Source organism: Diadema setosum, chromosome 18, assembly GCF_964275005.1.
Source record: "Diadema setosum chromosome 18, eeDiaSeto1, whole genome shotgun sequence".
Classification (NCBI taxonomy): Eukaryota; Metazoa; Echinodermata; class Echinoidea; order Diadematoida; family Diadematidae; genus Diadema; species Diadema setosum.
Genome location: NC_092702.1, coordinates 37198297 through 37218703, shown reverse-complemented (window position 1 = coordinate 37218703; position 20407 = coordinate 37198297). Strand labels below are relative to the sequence as shown.

Genomic DNA, 20407 nt, shown 5'->3' with positions numbered 1-20407 from the left:
TATATATATATATATATATATATATATATATATATATATATATATATATATATACATATATATATGTATATATATATATATATATATATATATATATATATATATATATATATATATTATATATATATATAGTGTGATGATGCTGATATTCCTACCGCACGCCTCTGTCATCTTAAGTGAAATTATAGTTGAGACAATGTAGATAACAGAAGATGTCGCATGAAACCGGCAGAGTTGTGAAGCTTTCGACCGTGGTCTTCCTCAGCTTTAATGTCTGTTTGTGAAACGAAATATATGTTTTTGAGCATAACAAATCTGAAGTCATATACACAATATATTAAATATAAGTTGAGCATGAGTTAATAGTTACATGACATACTTGGCAATATTTTTTGGCTCTTTGCAACACATTCAACAATGTATAACTGGAAATGAGTGTATAGTGAGTATATATAGCATACAAACATATCATACAATAAAAAATATCAAACATATATCATAAATAAACTAAATAATATGATTACCTGCTAAGCAGACGTTTGCGTAGCCTGGATGTCTTGTGGCTTCACAACTCTGCCGGTTTCATGCGACATCTTCTGTTATCTACATTGTCTCAACTATATATATATATATATATGTATATATATATATATATATATATATATATATATATATATGATCCCACCCACCGAGTTAAAAATATTGTAACAATAATTTGATGAGAAAGGTAAATAGATTATTTCTTCTTTGTTTTGACGACCATACTGACATACATGCTCCCTTTTTCTTCTTCTGCCATAAATGAACTAGAGAACTTTGACATTTTGCATGATTGATATATAGAAGACAAGTCAAAGCAAAAACAGCAATGAGTAGTAAAAAACATTGCCGAGACCAGGATTCGAACCTGGGTTATTGCGGCCACAACGCAATGTCCTAACCTCTAGACGATCACGGCGCACCATACTGGATGGATGACGTTGGGAGGCGTTACGTGCATTTTAAAGCAACGAACTAGAGGGTGCAATCTGCAATGTACATGCAATGTACATGTATTTTACGCTACACGATAGGTATTGTTTGCGACGCTGAACAACACGACACAACGCACGAAAAACGTAAGTGGTAACGATATTCAATATTCCCTTAATCCATGTATTTAACCGACGGTAAGATAAAAAAAGGAAGGAATTACATGCCTTGTTTCACTGTCTGTGTATCGCTCAAAAGCCGAATTTGGCGTGTCAGATCTCGATATCGACGCACTCCATAACCCGTTGGTAACGTAACTCAGTCCCACTCATTCATATTTGTGTATGTAAGCTCGCTCACGCTGCACTGTCACAAGTGCGGTAATTTACAGTAGGTCCTAGCCTAAATTTCAATTCACTTTTAACAACACAAGATTCTAGGCCAGGTGTATATCTGATTTATTTATTACAAGTCTGTATCATCACCTTGGCATACGGGGGATGAGGTACCGATGTCGATGATATAAGTTAGCTAGGGCCGTAATTTTTAAAGTGCATGATTAACAACACGTTACCTAGATCTGCATCGTGCATCGAAAGCAGTGAAGCTCAAAATAGTATTAGTGGTCTAGTAAGCCGTAGATCTAGGTTCTAAACCTACTTTGTATCAATGAATGATTAAAACAAAAAATTGTATAAATTTGGAGTTTGAGATCTCTAGCTAGGCCCTATTAAATGCGGAAAGAGTTCCAAACTGGAAGTGAAGTAAAATTTAAGTCGAATCATGACAATTGCCGAATCATGGGTAACACGCTCTCTGCCTAGCCCTACTGTTGAGTCAAATATTCGAAAAAAGCTTTATGAAATCAAAGATGGGCCATCCCTTTTGCATTCCTTCCTAAATAGCACAGAGCATGAGATATTCGATATATTCCACCAAAATGACAAGACAATTTAGTATTGTAAAGCTATATTAAACATTTCTGTGATATTTGAAGGTTGTTATTAATGTTAGATGTTTAAATTCAAATATATGGTATGGTAATGCACCAAATGCACCAAATGCTCACTGTACCCGAGGCACAGCTGCATATACTAATCCTGTGGTTGTAATGTGATACTTATACTTCGAACAAAAGATATGCATGTTAAAGCTGTCAGAGAGGAAGAATTCACTAGCTTCTTTTACTTTGTCATCTATGGCAAATAACAACCACCACTTACATGGACTACATAAGTGCATCACACAGGTCTGTAACAGGGTAGTCCATGAGGGGTTTTAGCATGTCGCTGCAACATGCTAAAATTCTTGTGCAACATCCTCAAAAGCCAGCAACATGCTATGCAACATCCTCAAGAATTTGCAACAAGCTCAAAACAAAATGTAGTCAAACATGTGAAAAACATGTGCAAACATAAGAAAATCAAACTTCTTGGTACTTACTGTATATATTTGTGTGCAAAACATGAGAGAGAACATTGAATGTAAGCAGCACAATAAGCCGCGAAATATTGCGTACTACGTGCTCATGATACATATAATTTCTGCAATATTCTCAGATTCTGAGCTTGCAACATGCTCAAATTTCAAGTTTTGGACCACCCTGCTGTAAAACTAGACTAGTAGTTTAGATTTGTAATTTTTTGTTGTACAAAAAAATTATTTGAGTCTTAACTGTCAATTTAACTCAACAAATAAAGACCCTCTTGAGTTCAAAGACGATGTACTGAGTACTTTTAGCACAGTTTTTCATACATAGTTATAGATGCTTGCAGACTCCTTGAATTCTAATTGTTGGTTTTGTTTGTTCACATGTCATTCTGATTTGACCCAAAACCAATTTTACACCAAATAGGTGGATATGTTAATAATTTGGTTGCAATGCTGTCATATGTTTATTACAGTGCTCACAAGACGACATCCATACCTGAAGAGGACAGGTGCTGACAGAAAACACTATGTCTTACGCAAGGGCAACGCTGCCCTCAGTGGCAGCTCAGTCCCACAAGATGGAGGAACCAAGCCAGGGCAGTAAACGAGAGGACTGGAGGAAGGCCAAGGAACTGGAGGAGGCTCGAAAGGCAGGCACAGCCCCTGCCCTTGTTGATGAAGAGGGAAAGTAAGTGAATGCAGCCTTTTTATGTTGAGTAACAAAGACCAAATGTCATGCAGGTATTTGTCATGTCTTAGAAAGTGCTGTAAACATGTATAACATATTTCACAAAATAAAATTTGTAAGTGACAGTAAGGTAAATTTCAAGTGGATAAATTTGTGATCGAGAACCATAGTAACAAAGTGACAACCGAGTGTACTGAAGTGTCCTATTAGTGAGTGTACCACCCTGGAGATGTTGTTCTCTGCGTTTGTGTTACATGTAAGATGGCATTTCAAAATTTCAAGCATATCTATCAGTTGACTTTAAAGTTAAATAGCACAGAAAAATATCATGGCATAAACAATACACTGTTTTTTTCTGTATTATGCTCCAAGGTTGTTGTATCTGATCATGGTCAGAGGTTTTACTTTTACAGTGAGATTATAAAGTCAAAGTTTGATAGTTTATTTAATGCCTGAAATAACTACCTATTGTGATTTATTTCATCAAACAAATGTAATTATTAATGATGACAATTCAGTAATTACATATAGGGCAATATTTTGTGTGTTACCACTGAGTAAATGGTGTTATGGTGATTGGCTAACCCCTCATAGGCCTCTGCACCTGGGATGTCTAAGATATAGTAATGAGCACTGCAAATCTTGTTTGCTGTTATCAGAATGACATAATTTTATTTAACAGGAGTATTTGAAAGGATGTCCAGCTTTGAATACTCACATAAATGTTCATATGGTGATGGATTGGCCCTGGAAAAAAAAAAAAAAAGTCAGGTGAGGAAATACTAAGTAACTTTAAAATAGTATACTGTTGATGTTAGCCTAAACACGACATAGCTTTAAGAGGGAGAGATTTTTGCTTCAACTTTGCATTTACTTTTCTTCCAGGGACATCAACCCCCACATCCCTCAGTACATTGCCACTGTCCCATGGTATGTTGGATACGATGTGCCAACTCTGAAACATCAGCGTCCTCAATCCGAGAAGCAGAAACAGTTCTCTGCAATCAATGAGTGGTACCACAAGGGAGTCAAAGATGTGAGTAATGTGCTGTGAGGAAAGTTTCCTTACACAAGTGAGAGAACTTCAACATCTGTTTCATATGATGATAGCATTTTGTAAGTCGACATAATGCTTTGAAGAAATGTTTCTTATTTTGTCACATTAGGGTTAATGTTTTATCAATTGTAGTTGACATCCCCGTCTGTGATTCAAATGGCACACAGGTGGAATATTTTTTGTAACTTATTTGTTCATCGATGGAAACGGTAAAAAAGTTTTATCTTTTTTTTTTTACTCTCCACCCATGTTTTTTTTTGTCAGCTTTGTCATGGTATAACTCATACTACACAAACAAGTAAACAGGTATGTGACTAGACAGTGGCACCAGGTGCACCCCCCCCCCCTTTTATTTTTCGTTAAAGCAAAAGAAATAAGGAAAAAATGCCCCCCCCACCTGTTTAATTTTGTAAACGCGCCTCCCCTTTACGGAAATTCTGGATCGGCCCCTGGTAGAAAATCATATTGGCCCCCATGGTTTGCCTTAAGGTACTGGCTATAATTAGCATCAGTATCAACCCAGCATATTGTGTCATGTGAATTCATACTGTAACCCTGTGTAGGTATTACTTCTTGAGTCCTCACAGTGCTGTAAGTGTGTGATGATATTTTCTAGTAACACTATTGTTTTTCTTTCAAACAGGGCTCGGTTGCAACAAAGTTTAGGAAAGGAGCATGTGCAAACTGTGGATCCATGACACATAAGAAGAAAGACTGTGTGGAGGTGAGATTTCCAGTGAAATACTGCAGAGTGCTCATCACAAAGAATATCTTTTTTTTTAACTGGAGTCAGTAGATTGTTATATATCCTGTTCTGGATAGTGACTATCATGAAGTAGATATTTTATGTTGCATAACTGCTGTCTTTTCTTCCAACAATCATTCATAACCAAATGATACAATTCGTGTAATTGTTTTGGATGAAGGATTTGCTGTGAATGGCAGTAAATATGATCCCTGGTGAACGATATTTTTCAAACCACTGTGTATTTAGAAGAGCAAACAAATTCAAAGGAGTTTTTGTTTCGTTTTTGTTTTTTTTTTTGTGTGAGTGTTTTTTGTTGTTGTTGTTGTTGTTGTTGCATTGTGCTATTAAGATGACAACTATTGATGTCTATGTACATCAACATGGTACATATCAAGATCGGAGATAGTGCTCATCCAGCCCAGAGCTTTTCTTGTCAAATTCAGGAATGATATCTGTCAGACCCATTGTAGAACTTTTCAAACTGAGGGTAGCAGGGAAACACAGACATACACTAGATTAAAGTAAAAGTGGGAGGAATAACCTGAAGGGCTATAACCTCAATATGTTGCACTTTGCACCCAGAGAATAGTCTATATTATAGAGATAGAAAAGAAGAAATACCTTGCTGTTAGAATTTCTCTTGCCTAATTCAATGACTGTGTACATTGTTTGCATTGAATAAAGGTGCCACACAAGGCTAAGAATAAACTTTTTCATGGTTCCAGAATAGTCTGCAATTGTTTTTGTGGCATGTGGCTTTTTAACAAGACTCAGTTCTTGAATTTGGAGCCTAACCACAATCTGTCATGCACACGATGATATATGCTGAAGCCAAAAATTAAAGCAGAGAATCATTCTTCTTCCTGTTGGACATGACACATTCAGAGACCGCGCAAAGTTGGAGCAAAGTTTACAGGAGAGTTTCTGGCACCAGATGAACACATTCAGCCCACTCTCAGCTTTGACTATGATGGCAAGCGAGACCGCTGGAACGGATATAATCCCGAAGAACATGAGGCGGTAATTGAAGAGTATGCCAAGATGGAAGAGGTTAGTTAACCCATAGAGGAATGGCTGATTTTGCTACAACATGCATTTCCCATAGACACTTGCCCAGGTATACTCGGTCCTCAACGGTTTTATGAACAGTGTATGGATAGTCTAATTTTTCTCTGCACCAAAGCATATTCAAGGTGGTGAAAAAAAAAAAAAAACAAACATTGAAATTATGTAATGAAGTACTTTGATAAAATGTATTCTTTTAATATTCATATTCCTGTACAGCTTTTTGTCTTGAAAGTAGAAATGGTGGCTCTACTTTTTAAGATTTTACTGTATTGTCTCATTAATTCATAGTGTTGATAAATTTTGCTAGAGTGTGAATAAATCATGAGAGATATAACCATTGATGTTTCTTAAATATTTCTTTATTTACAGGCTAAGAAACAGCTCAAGGCCAAGAAATTGCAAGATGAAATGATTTCTGGAGACATGGAGAAAGCAAAGGTACACACTAATGTAGAAACACTGCTCTTCCATTTGCTCCACATACATCTTGTATGTGCAAGACTGTGAAGCTTATGTACACTTGCCTAAATAGGCAGAAGATGTTCCATACTATACTATACTACAGTTCTCCTTTGTTGGACCATTGTCTATCCATGCCTTTCCCATGGGTAAAGATAAAATGATGAAGCTAAAATTTTGTTTCCCCACCCCCACCCACCCCCCCCCCAAAAAAAAACAACAACAAACTGAAGAATCTTTGTAGACAGTATAAACTGTAGGTTTTCTTTCCATTCTAGTGTCGTGCCATTTACTTTGCTGTAATTATGCCTTTCTTTGATTCTTTGATTCTTTTTCTGCAGATTCTTATCACCAAACAGTGAAATCTGTCCATGGATATTCTACTGAAAACACCCCCTCCCCCCTCCCCCCCTCCCCCCCCTCCCCCCCCCCCCCCAAAAAAAAAGAAGCATGAGATGAATAGACGTTGTCATAGAAACACCACTAAAAACACTAAAAATGCTGAAAATAAGGAATTTGAATTGTTTTCTGTCTGTAGGATCATGACAGTGAAGACAGTGATGCTGATGAGGACAAGTACGCAGACTCGTTTGACATGCCTGGGACTAACTTTGATAGCAAGCGCAGAATTACTGTCAGAAATCTCCGCATTCGTGAAGACACTGCAAAGGTGGGTATGCTATGATTCAATCATCATATGTGGTATTTAAGGCATAATACTCTTCCAATCGTGGAAGCACACGTTTACCTCCGTCATTTTATTATTTTAGGATCTTATGCTGCCAGTGCTAGAAAAAGATAGTATGTATTATATTTTGGATCAAAAATTTATCCCCTGATTGGTTGAAAGAGTTTCATATCATAATAGGTATTTTCAGCTATGTCAGAATGTTGGCATGTTTGACACTCCATAAAGTACTAACATCACTTCTATGGCAACATTTTGAAAATAGTGTACTATTTGAAAACAATGTCACAAAGCAATTCTGAAATTGCGCACAGCTTTGTACCATCACTCTGTGAAATGTGTCATTTTTAAACAAAACATCACAAAGCAGTTCTGACATCGTGTGCTGCTTCTTACAGTTAGGGTCAGTAGCCCTACGTAGGGCCTTTTACAAGATCGCATCCACCACACAACTTCTCGTCTCGCATTTTCCCCTATTTTCCCCTTCTTTTATTTAAATTTTTTATTCAAAATATAAAACAAATACTTTGCCTAATTTTCATGTTTCTTGTTAACACTCAAGGCCTCGGTGCCTCCAAAAGAGCTATTCACTGAAGGGCACAGCCCGTCGGTGAACAGTTCTTTTGGAGTCGCCTCTGCCTATTTTAACCTGAAACTCTCAAGGAAAATTATATTTGTATAATATAAGAATGCCCTTGCAGAGGAAGTTGATTTGAGCCCCATAAATCCAGTGGATATAAGAGTGAAAAAGTCTAGAGGAACAAGAAGTGATATCAAAGTTATGACAGTCAAAAGGCAAGTGTTTTATTTGATCCTTTGTTTTGCAGTATATTTTGCAGAGGGCTAACCAAATGTAGCAAAATTCTTTTGTTTTATTTCGGTTATTGGTTCTTATTTTGTCCTTGCACTACAGTATCTGTACAACTTGAACCCGAATTCAGCCTACTACGATCCCAAGACAAGATCAATGAGGGAAAACCCCTTGAGGGAGACAGGAGCTCAGCCAGATGAGTGAGTAGAGTGGCACCAATGTCATTATGGCATTCCATACTTAGTCCTGTCAGCACATTAGTTTGTGACAAAGTAATGTACACTACACATCAAAGAAAGTCTTAGCCAAATTAGACATGTCTCCACTGTTTCAAACTAATTATTGTTTTGAACAGTATTTCTTCCTTCAAGTATCCTGAAGCCAGGGTTTACATTAGCAGTGATCTAGAGGCCTATGGCCACAAAATATTGATGTCTGACCACCAAATTGCAAAGAAAAAGTTACATTTTGGTGGCAAACTTTTGAGCAATGAGGATTCGGAATGGATTGATGTGGTTCCTGTATATATTGGGCCACCAAAATGTGACATCTAAAGATATTAGTGGCTTGAACACTCCCCCAGAGAAAAATTTAGTGTTGAGCCCTGCATAAGCTATGATTCTCTATAAAGAATGAAATTACAGACTCCAACAGAATCACATGATGAAAATGGCATTTACAAGTTCCCGTATGATGCATAGGTAAAGAAAGATGGTAGTCATGTTAAACAAAAGTTATCACATAGTAGAAAATATGTAACTTGCATGTTTGTTTGTCATTTCTAGGCTGAAGTATGCAGGAGACAATTTCATCCGAGCTGGAGGAGATACAGTCAATATGGCCAAAGCACAGTGTAAGTCTAGTGTTTATACACATTATATTCTTATAAATGCATCATGAAAGAGGCGCAGAACTCATTTTGATTTTTGAAGGCCGTAGGTCAAAAATTCTCAAACCTTATCTTACTTTCTGTCCACAACTTAATCGTAACATACAGATTTGTACTGTTGTAGTTGGTTTGAGAAGTATTGATGCAAATGTAGCTTAAACAATAATGAGAAAGTGATTTGGTACAATGTATACATGAATGAGGATTCATTCCTTCTTGTAGAGGGGTTAAAGGCAGTCCTCACTGTCAAAGGTCATGAACAATTGATTCTTTTATACAAAGTGAGTTGCCTGAGAGGGCAGAAGCTTCCCTATTAAGTGAGTGTGGTGGGAACATCATTCTAGCTTTTAGTTTTACTAGGGGCAAGGGCTCAAATGAGATCTTGCAATGGTTTTCATATGTCAGCATGAATCTTTTTTTTTTTTTTATCACCTGTTATTTTTTTACATATTTATCTTCTTATTTGAGTTTTACCAGAATTAACTTGGTTGTCTAATTCTCCATATGCTGTCTTTAGTATCAATGAACTAAAAACTTCCTCTAGAAAAAAGACATGGGATTTATGTCAACTGACTTACAATTTCACAATGAAGTTAATGCACTAGTTGTCATAAATCCCTTTCAAAGAGAACCAAATTGATTTGCTAGTCTTATAAATCTGCTAACACTCAAATGATTTCCAAACATACGGTCGTTGGTTTTTGCTTTTTTTTCCAAATGCCTTTAAATGTCCATACATGCTGTATTGACTGCAAGCTTTCCCCTTCCCTTCTTAGTGTTTGCCTGGGATGCCAGCAACCGAGGCACGGATGTTCATCTGCAGGCAGAGCCAACCAAGCTGGAGCTTCTTCACAAAGAGTTTGGTAGCAAGAAAGAGAACTTTAAGAAGAGTCAGAAGGAGACCATCTTGGAGAAGGTGCCAACTGTTGCTTAGAAGCTTTGAAATGGATTGAGAATACCAGTAGTCTCCTGTTCTTAACCCCTTAAAGGCATAATTTACCATTTGCAGATGAAACAAAAACCCAGCATTAGTGCTTTAAAATAGTTTTAAAATGTGAGTTAGGGATAGAAACAACCACTGTAAAAAAACTGAATTGGTAAAACCGATGTTAAGTATTGTTAAATATACAAAATGTGAACAATAGTTATAAAAATGCTTCCAGACTAAACCATCTACAGTTACGGTTTAATGAGAAAAATACAGATATCTCCATATATTTAGGCTGTATCGCAAAATTTGTATATGATAGGGTGTTTTGTGGTACAACAGACCTACACATATGCATTAAATGTCATATCTTGAACATTTTTTAAACCACTGTTCCCAAAGGTTAACAGGACCTTTAATAACAAAGGCAAAAAGACTAAAAAGACTCAAAATGAGCATTTGATATGTTATTGCCAATGGATCAACATGGTAGAAAAAATGATGTACAGATTGTCAAAATGTTATCATGGTCTAAGATTTCATTGTTTCTTTGTTTTCACATATCATAGGAGTATAAATACCTTGTACTTGAGTATTTTTACCAACATTTTTTGTGATGGTAAGAACTAATAGGAATGTATCGGTACATTGGCTGTAGAAAATTGTCGGATATTTTTTTTCCCTAGATTGGCGTAGAGTGTAGCATAAGTGATCCTGATAATTGGTATTTATGGTATTTAGTATGTATGGCTTACAGAAAATTAAATGTTTTGCTCTGATCAATCTGTCCATGTACAAGTATTGGAAACATATATTTGAATGAGCTCTTGTGTTGTGTTTCATTTTATCCAGTACGGCGGGGCAGAACATCTTGAGGCACCTCCCAAGCAACTACTCCTTGCCCAGACGGTAGGTGAAATGTTAACTTTCTTATTGAATAGGGAATATGCCTGCTGCTCCCTGCAATGTTGACCTAGTCCAGGCAATGTGATGATATTCATTGTATATGACAAGCCAATGTTACTGATTTAAGCAATGAATTGAAAAAGAGGCAGTAGATTACTGTAAAAGTGGAAATTTTCACGGTGTTGAAATTTTCACACATTTTGCTCAACCAGAAAAGATAGTATGAAAATAAAAGCACGCGAATATTTTTGCGTGCCATATGTTCCAGTAATTGATGTCTTGATTCTGCAAAATTAGAAACACACAAAACTCTTCTTACCCGACCAAGCGCAAAAATTTGGTCACGCGAAAATATCTTCTTTAACAGTATTGCAGGTGGCAGGACCTGAGAAGGTATCTGTGAGCATATATTTTCACAGACATGAAATCATGTGTACAAGCCTCGTACAGACAGATCTGGATGTAGCTCACAAGAAAATGCAAAAAAAAAAAAAAAAAAAAATACATACAAGACTAGCACAAATGATCCCTTGTACATTTTTTAGTGAGAAATTACATGATCTTTGTGTAATTACATATATCCGACCTTGAATTCTCCACCAACTGAGACCAGCAAACGAGCAGTGCTATTATATTGCACAGAGTATTTATTCACAGCTGTTTTTTTGTCGAGCCCACTGGAGGTGTAGGGAGACTAAGGGATCGCCTGTGGCGTCCATCGTCCATCCCTCGTCCGTCCGTTGTCCGTCCGTAACGCTACAAAAACTTGAATAACTCTCTACTGAGGACTTCAATTTCAATCAAACTTTGGAGGGAAGAGTGGTTATACAAAGTTACACATTTTACCAAACATGAAGGTCATCTCAAGGTCAAAGGTCACAGGCAGAGGTCAATGAACTTTAGGGCCCAATTTTAAGTTTTTACGGCATGTTTCAATTATAGCTCATAACTTTTGATCCCTATGTCCGTTTGTGACCAAACTTGGATGTAAATGTCCCTTGGGGAGTTGAAGGTCACCACAAGGTCAAATGTCATAGGCGGGTCAATGAACTTCCGGGAGTTAGAAAAACAATCATTTCTTCTACGCGGATGGAGGAGACACAATTTGGCACTTGCCTCGTTTTTTTTTTCTTTTCTTTTTTGCCAGCTGTGCAAACAAAGTAGATACCTTATAGTTTGTGCAGGTTATGCAATTAAAGAATGCAGAAAGTGAAGTTTTGCTTACTGTAGAATCACTGCTCATGGATCCCTGTAGAGACACCTTGAAGTTGATTCAGGTTTGTGGGAAACTAAGTAGTAAGTAGAATGTTACTGCAAAAAAGTTAACCATCACTGGAAGTCATGTGAACATGCTCTCTGTAATGTGTGTCTGTGGTTATGCTGTGTTGATTCAATGACATAATTTCTTATCCATCTACATCCACAGGAAGATTATGTGGAATATTCAAGACATGGTACAGTTATCAAGGGTCAGGAAAAGGCCAAGGTCAAATCCAAGTATGAAGAGGATATCTTTCTCAACAACCACCAAGTAAGTTTGTGTTCTATATTTTGAGCTCTACTCGCTGAGATGCTGAAGCAGTGTATTGAATATCTGTGTTTATGGTCAACCTCTTTTTAATTGATCTTTCTTGTAGCAAGAGAACAGCAATGTAGCTGATTATAAGAGCATTTTTATTTTTTTTTTCTCCGTAAGCTGTTACAGTTAGTAAATTTAGGTCACGTTTTGATATGGCATGAATACATAATGTACATGGCAGCCTGTACATGTATGTGCAAAGCTTATTACAGGTGTTAACCCTAAAGGGGCCGGGCTTTTTTGGCTATGCTCAGGCCGAGGGGGGATGGATTCTGCCCCCCCCCCCCCCCCCCCCCGAGATCTCGGCCATCGGTGGCGCGATCGCGATGAAATTTTGCATGCGTGAGACCTGCGTCATAATCTACAAGATTGTGTCATAAGATTTTTTGAAACAATCAATTTCTAATTTTATTAATTATGCAAATTAAGCTCAAGATCATATTTTAGCCTAATTAAAAGCATTGAGAGTCTAATTTTTGGTCTGTAAATCTGTTGCAGCATATTCAACGATTGTACATCACAAAAACTTCCAAAATTCATTTCAATTCTTATGTATTTTATTGTTTTCAGAATTTCTTATGTATTTCTTTGTTTTTCAACTTTTGTTTTTTCTTTGTTTTTTCATTGGAAATTGTCACTGACCACTTTTCTACCATAATTAGCACAAAACTAATCAATGAAAGTGATTAATTGTAAAAATAATCAGGTTTTTATGACTTTCATGACAGAGCACTGTTTTCCATAGGAAATGTACACAAAATCACAAAATTGTGCCCGTTTTGGGGCGACATTCCGTTACAAAAATGGGCGTGGCTTCGCAAAAGTACGCGCGGACGTCGCAAATTTGGTCTCAAAAGTTGCGCGAGACTTGAACAAACAAAGTCAAGAAGCCTCGCGACGAGGCCTTCTCGCGTAACAGAATTATAGCGCGAAACGTCGAGGGGGGGGCGGATTCTGCCCCCCCCCCCCCCCCCCCCCCCCGGCCCTTTTAGGGTTAAACCATCAACAAGGACAAGGCCTTAATCCTTCAGTATCACATTCAATAGAGACTTGAGAAAATTAGGCAAGAGAGGCCTTACATGAGCAACTGGGTGTGGTTCATTTCTTCGATAAGCCACCTGAATAGCAACAATGCTAGCTTAAACCAAATTATATTTTCTGGTTAAAATATCTTGATTTCTGTGTACTTTACCAACGATGTAGAGGTGATGAAAAATTATTTACCTGATGTTTGCACTTTTTACAGAGTGTGTGGGGGTCATACTGGAAGGAGGGTCAGTGGGGGTACAAGTGTTGTCACTCCCTAGTCAGGGGGTCCTACTGTACTGGTCAGGCAGGCAAGCTGGCTGCTGCAGAGGATGTGGTGGTCCTACCTCCAGAGGCAGCGGAGAATGGTCAAGAAGAAGGAGAGAAGGAGGAGGAACCAACCAAGTCACTTATGGAGGTACGAAGCTTTAGGATATCGGTAAGGGCAAGCACAGGCAGAGTTTAGGGTCCTGTTTACATTTGAAAAGAAAGATGATTTAGAGTGTTTTCATGTGAAATGTGTAGAAGCTGAAGAGTGTGTTCAGAAACAAATGCATTATATTGATAACAGAGTGGTGAACAGCCATTTCAGGATCACTATTTAATTTCCAAATCAACAAGTGAGAAGTTGATTTGCTTCCTGTACATATATCCAAAAATTGTATATGAATTATTGTCTTGAATGAAATTTAAGTTTTCAGTGTTTACCAACCCAGTGTGTGCTCATGATCTTCAAAATCATCAAGATTCCATGAAACAGAATTGGCGGCTCTTACTCTAACTTCTCAGTGGTCTAAACAAATCAATGAAGTCAACAATCTGAGCTACTTTTATCTAAATCCATTTTCATTTGCTTTTACAACAATTTTCAAAGCAAACAGGTATTCTTCTCACCGCATCAAACTTAACTTACATCAACTTAACTGAAAGGGAATCAGTGCATGCTAAATGCTATCAATTATTTGGTTAAGCACAGTGAAAACCCCGTACAATCCTTTTTGCAATGTATGATTTCTCTTTTGCTATATCTTGCAGCAACACAAAGAGAAACTTGATGCCGAGAGGGAAAGAAAGAAGGAAAAAAGGAGAAAGAAGAAGCAGAAGGAGAAGGAGAGGAGGAAGCGACGAGAGAAGGAGAAGAAAAAGAAGAAGAAGAGGGGCAAAAGTTCAGATGATTCTGATTCTACAGACTCCAGCAGTGACAGCAGTGAAGAAGAAGAGGAAGATGAGGCTGCAATAAGGAAGAAAAAAATCATGGAGGTATTGAGTCTTGTAGAGCTCTTTTTGAAAACATATTTATACATGGAATTTAATATGAAAAGTGTTTGGTAATATTTTTATGACATTATTATAAATTCAATGATTGTAACTTTGTACATGACTTGCTGTAATGATGATAGTTCGATAGTACAGTGCATTCCCATTATAACGGGAATGGGGGTTTTCTTTCATCATATAGAAGTTTTTTTTATAGCCGAATAGTAAAGTGTATAAAGATTTATAGATGATAATTCTTGAAGGTGGATTTTGATTTCGTTGTGATGAGAATTTGTTGTAACTGTGTTCATTATAACAGGAGTGCACTGCATATCTCATGCTCTTTGTTTCATATACGAAAGACATTGTAATTATCCTCGCACTATAATCTTTCATCTTCATTTTGCTCCCTCTCCAATCCAAGGCCATGAAACGTCAGGAGGAGGCAGAGAGGGAGGCAGATCGACTCTTAGCCATGGATGAGAGGAAGAGACCGTACAACAGCTTAAAGGCCTATGACTCTATGAAGGAACCTACAGAGGAAGAGATGGAGGCTTACCGAATGAAGAGACAACGTATGGAAGACCCCATGGCTGCCTTCCTTACCAAGTATTGATGGGAAGAATGTCCCTCTACTGTCAGAGACATGTGTATTTCTGTGAAATATTGACTGTCAGAGATGTGAATTTCTGGGATTCAGCAAATGTCAGACATGTGCATTTCTGTGAAACTTTGAATACCTGCAGGTTTGAAGTCTCCTGATACAGCATTTAACTCTCTGGTTACCACAGACTCACTAGACAATGTCAATGCCATCTTGAGCTGGTGATGCAGAGAGTGTTAGACAGAGTCAGTTGTCAGATGTTATAGAATTGCCAGTCAGCAAATATGTGTACCAAAGCTTATGTTCATTGGCAGTGGTCAACTCCAGTCGAGCAAGAATCTTCAGCTGCATGTTCTATGTGTATAAAGCTGTACAGAATTCATTCCAGGGATTCTGAGCTGAGCACTGGAGATGTACATACAATACCCAGGATCCAAACAAGCAAACTTTGCACCAGGGTTGGACAGTCAGAAACTTACAGGAAATTATTTGTTCTTTTCTCCAAGCTTTGCACAGATTCCAACTCCTGTGTCGTACTAAGTGCAAACGAGCCATTCTTGAAATGCACATACAACATTCAAGACTGTCAATCTCTAATGAAGGTAGTGAGTGGAGATTCCTATTTCATTCTAACTCTTAAGAGCTACCAAGTAGTTTGTAACAAGGCTTTGGTCCAAGAAGATATTGACAGTCTGTTGGTGCATTATCATAAGGTATTGTGCATGACCCTTTCAGATATATGTTTGGTGTATATTGACCAGTATAGCAAAGGAGGCAGTGTTTAGGCATATTGTGTTGCCATTCTTCACAAAGTATCAGCTGGGAGAGATTGTTTGTTGGTCTTGTTGTCATGCAGGAATGTTTTCAGCCAAAGTGACAACATGCATCATATCAAAATACCCTGGTGTGAAGAGAAGAGCTATGGATCTGTGATGATCAATCAACGGTTTTTTTGTTTTTGTTTTTTTACAGAATACTGATTACGAGTACCATATATGTCTTTTTTTTTTCAGGACCCACTCTTAAATTTAGTGGAGAAGATGAAATGTTTCCACATGCTTTCAGATAAATGTTAAGGTCATGTAAGAATAAATACATCAATGCATGGAGAAAGAGATAACAGTTATGAGTGGGACAACAGTCTTGAAAATATTGAAGGTTGTGTTATTCCTACAACAGTCGTTGCTATGTGGGGCAAGCTTTGGAGAAAATAGAAAGGCAGGCCTTGGCATCATTGCAGTAATCCCTGTAATGAATGTTTCTTAGCTATCACTTAAAGTTCTTCTTTTGTTTGTTTTGTTGTTTTGTTTTTGTTTTTTGTTTTTTATGTTATTGAAGTTTTCCAAGGCAATAGCCTCACACAAATGGCCAAACACAAATTCGAGGGTTTTTTTTTTTTTTTTTTTTTTTTTGGTAAGGCACCTGCTGCTGCATGGTATCTGATCTACCAGTGCTTATATATTTCTTCATGTAACAATGTTAGTTACCTGTTCTTTGACTTGCAGCCTCTTATGTTAACATTAAAAAAAATGAAATTTTATCTAAGTAATGCCACCAGAAAGCAATTGAAGTTTGATTTGAATATTGGGTAGCTGAAGTAATGAACAGTGCATAAGATTGGACAAATGTTAGTGACCAGTCTTTCTTTTAACTGTAATATCAGTCAATCATCTGTGTCCTGACTTTCAAACTTGCACTTGCACTTGATTGTATGATGCTTGTCTTCTTTTTCTTTTCTTTTCTTTTTTTTTGGGGGGGGGGGGTGGGGATGGGGGATAAAGTACTCTGACTCTCTAAGTGACTGCTATGCTTTTGTCCAGAAGTTGTCCTGAATCCACAACTCTCAAAAGGTTCAAAGGAGTTTGCTGAATATATAGATACTGCCTCATGTCCCGCTTGACACAGCTTGTTCCAGTGTTGATTTAATGAGGAATACAATATGTATGGAGTACATCCTCTGTTTTCAATCCTAGCTACACATACATGATGCTAAACATTGGCATCTGTGACATGTTTTGTGTGATGACACTTGTTGGTAAATTGGTATTGTTGAGTCAGATACATTATATATTTAAAATCTTATCATCACATCTTCCTTAGCAGAAATTCAGAAGATTCTATGGCTGAGATTAAGACTTATTGTTAGAAAAGACAACATATTTGTTGCTGATGAATGAAGTCAGTGAGATTTTTTTATATTCACTGCATGGTCAAATTACAAATAGTTGCAGGGAATCACATCTGAAAATGCTTGTATTTATTGGAAATTAGTGCACAAAATGACTTCTTCCTGAATGCTGAAGTGAATGTCACACTCTTGATTGTTCTGGGGCCCGTTGCATAAAAGTTGCAATTATGGCAACTTTGCCATCCAATGGTAACTACCATGGCAACAATACTCAACAGCCAATAGAAATCAAGAATTCCATAGATGTTACCAGTGGATGGTAAAGTTACCATAATAGTAACTTTTATGCAACGGGTCCCAGAAGAAGGTCATGATTGATACAATGTACTGTAGTGAAGAAAACCAATACATGTGTATTAAATAAAATTTATGAATATGTTTTACGTTTTGTTTGTGTACTCTCTCTTCCATTCATCAATATGAAGGTATTTGATTTAAAAAAAAAAAAAAAAAAACATACCTGTGTTGAAATAATAGAGATGTGACAGTTATGATCTTCCATATTAAAATCTCTCCAGTGTCAAGAAAATACACATGCACTCATACATACTTTACCGTCCTTAAACAAGGGAACAACAACAACAAAAAAAAAAATGGAATAAGATGTGTAGCATATCACATCTCACTTTTATCATGAAGGTTCCATACATCTAAGTTCATAAAATTCCATGTGAGTTTCTCACTTTGCTGCAAGGGTTGGAGTGCCCTAGCCATTATTTCTATATACATGTATAGGCATACATACATAAAATTGAGGTATGCACACACCATACCCACACAGTGTTGAAGGAGGGGTTTCAGACCATGTGTGAGGGATTCATGAAGCCAGAAGCATCCCTGTTCATCATAACTGAGTAAGTTAGCAATTCCTGATGTTCTGCATAGGTACAGACTTGAGAAATTTGTCTTGCTATTGTTGATCAATTAGCAGCAGTGAAAATGTAGTACAATGTACTGTACTTGTACTGGTACATGTAGTGAACCTGGCCTAACTGAATCTTGCTCAAGGCAAAAGAATTGGCCAAGCTGAAGAAAAATTTTCCCCCTGATTGATATAAACCTGTCAATTCTATTGTGTAATTCGAAATTTATGTACATTGTACACAAGGCAAAGAATTTTCTCCAAGTCCCTTTGACTTCGACTTGAAGTTGAATGTAATGAGCGGCAAACATCCTTCTTATCCGTTCATTGCCATGAAGAAAAGCCAATGCCAGTAGAATGAACACTAATGGATGCATGGCTTATCTTTCCAATAAGAAGATTTTGGGAGCAACTTCATAGTTATTCACATGAACACAGTAAGTGATTGAAAAATTGCTCTTCATTGATGATGATGTGGATTCACAGTATTTGTGTGGTGCCATGATTATGTTTAAAAACTAAAATCTGTTTAAAAGTAAATTTGTATAATATGTACCAATTATTCAGTGTTTGAGTAATAGCCATGATTAAAAAAACAACGACAACAATGATGGGCATACAGTACCTACTTGGGTGTATCTGGCGTAATGTATGTCCATGATTTTTATCATGGCTATTATTTGAAGCAGTGTTCATTTTTGTCGATGAAGGGCTGTTTGTCAGTCACTTGCAACAAAAACCACTCGACGCAAGAATTATCAATTTTAGTAATGGTAGAGAAAAAAAAAAAACTCCTTCCATAGATTGTGCTATTCCTGGTAATACCCTTGTAATCAAGTGGCGTTATTACTTTCTCTCTTTACCTAACACTGCATGTAATCACATCCGAAATCATCAAACTCTTTTGTAGTTATAGATAATTTTTACATTTTATAGCCAAAGAAAAAGATGTACCGGTACGCGCTTTCAACAAATATTTTCTGGTAAAACCCATGACACGCTTCCAAAGTGGGTGGTATTTCCAAAAAATTACATGAGCAGTGTAAATATCATTCGTCCGTCTTCATGATGCATTGTATAATCATGGAACATTACAATTCTGACACCCTAACTGGTAGCCTTGTGTAGTATTTCGAAGGTTCGTTATTCCAAGAGAGAAGGGGGAGGATATTGAAAAGGATTTATAGACCCCGTCAAGACTAGCAGCAAGACGGAACCCTTGGTCCTTCCTCTTCTCCCTTGTGTCGTCCCAACCCCCCCCCCCCCCCACCCCATTACAAATTGGGAGGGAAAGAAATAAAGAAGAGTGTATTGGAGAATAGAATAGCTGAGAGTTCTAGACAATTTGAAACCTCAGAAGCAAGGAAATGTAATGTTCGTTGCGAATATAAGGAGAGTATGGTAAAAACCGTAACTTCTCCAACTGTCATGGAGATCGACTGGGTTTTTGCAACTTAAAATTCAGATCTCATGAATTAAGATTAGTGTCCAAACGATAGGCCCCACAACTTCCAATACACTGTCATCAACCAGTACTTCAACACGGTTGAGATAATGATTACGGAGTACACAATAACTATGACATCACATTGTTTTGCTTTATTATACTGATCGTACAAAAGCTATTTTTTAGATGTATGTCGGTATCATAGGCATACCATGCATACTGGTGGCGTCACTAAAGACACGTGTGGTGAGCATGCACTCTTTCATCACTTTCTATCTTAATGCCCCAGTCACATATAAACACGGATGCTCAAGGATCTACACGGTGATCCGGGCCCATCCGGGGACGTCCGGGGAGATCCGGGGAGATCCGGGATTTTGGTATGACTGTACACACGGTATCAACACGGCAACTACACGGATAAGGCCGGAAGAGCGCGGCGTCTACACGGACAAACACGGCAGCTACACGGATCAACACGGCATCTACACGGCAGCCACACGGACCACCCCGGATTGCTCTGCCAACACGGCAATCCCCGGATGACGCCGGATGTTTTCGACCTCCAAAAGTTGCCGTGTTGGCCTCCCGGCGTCAACACGGATCTCTCGATCCCGCATCAGATCCGGGGTGGTCCGGGGTGATCCGGGATGTCTATGTGACTGAAGGCTGATGTTGAGCTGGAACGAATGATCTAATCTCCATATTAATCATTTCATACGTCTGTAAACTGGTGTTTGCTCTTTACCCCTAATGGATGGCGTATAAATGTGTCTCATGTCAGTATGGTCACGGTTTG

At 37.7% G+C, this 20407-nt stretch overlaps 1 protein-coding gene and 1 non-coding gene across 4 annotated transcripts; one reads left to right on the top strand and one right to left on the bottom strand.

Moving 5' to 3' along the window:
- Positions 1-886: 886 nt before the first annotated feature.
- Trnah-gug (transfer RNA histidin (anticodon GUG)) lies at positions 887-958 on the bottom strand. The gene has a single exon. It is a non-coding gene; the product is annotated as a tRNA-His (tRNA).
- A 116-nt stretch (positions 959-1074) lies between these two features.
- LOC140242054 (pre-mRNA-splicing factor SLU7-like) lies at positions 1075-16826 on the top strand. Of its 3 annotated transcripts, none has more exons than XM_072321810.1 (15): positions 1075-1118; positions 2877-3091; positions 3977-4127; positions 4792-4872; positions 5782-5946; positions 6334-6402; positions 6962-7093; positions 8025-8122; positions 8708-8775; positions 9588-9727; positions 10592-10648; positions 12072-12176; positions 13471-13668; positions 14286-14510; positions 14932-16826. In XM_072321810.1, the coding sequence occupies exons 2-15, from the start codon at positions 2931-2933 to the stop codon at positions 15121-15123; spliced, it is 1842 nt and encodes a 613-aa protein (XP_072177911.1). In that variant the 5' UTR covers positions 1075-1118; positions 2877-2930; the 3' UTR covers positions 15124-16826. The 3 variants fall into 3 exon arrangements, with proteins under 3 accessions (XP_072177911.1, XP_072177912.1, XP_072177913.1); XM_072321811.1 differs by lacking the exon at positions 1075-1118 and adding an exon at positions 1158-1169; XM_072321812.1 differs by lacking the exon at positions 1075-1118 and adding an exon at positions 1262-1280.
- The last annotated feature ends 3581 nt before the right edge of the window (positions 16827-20407 follow it).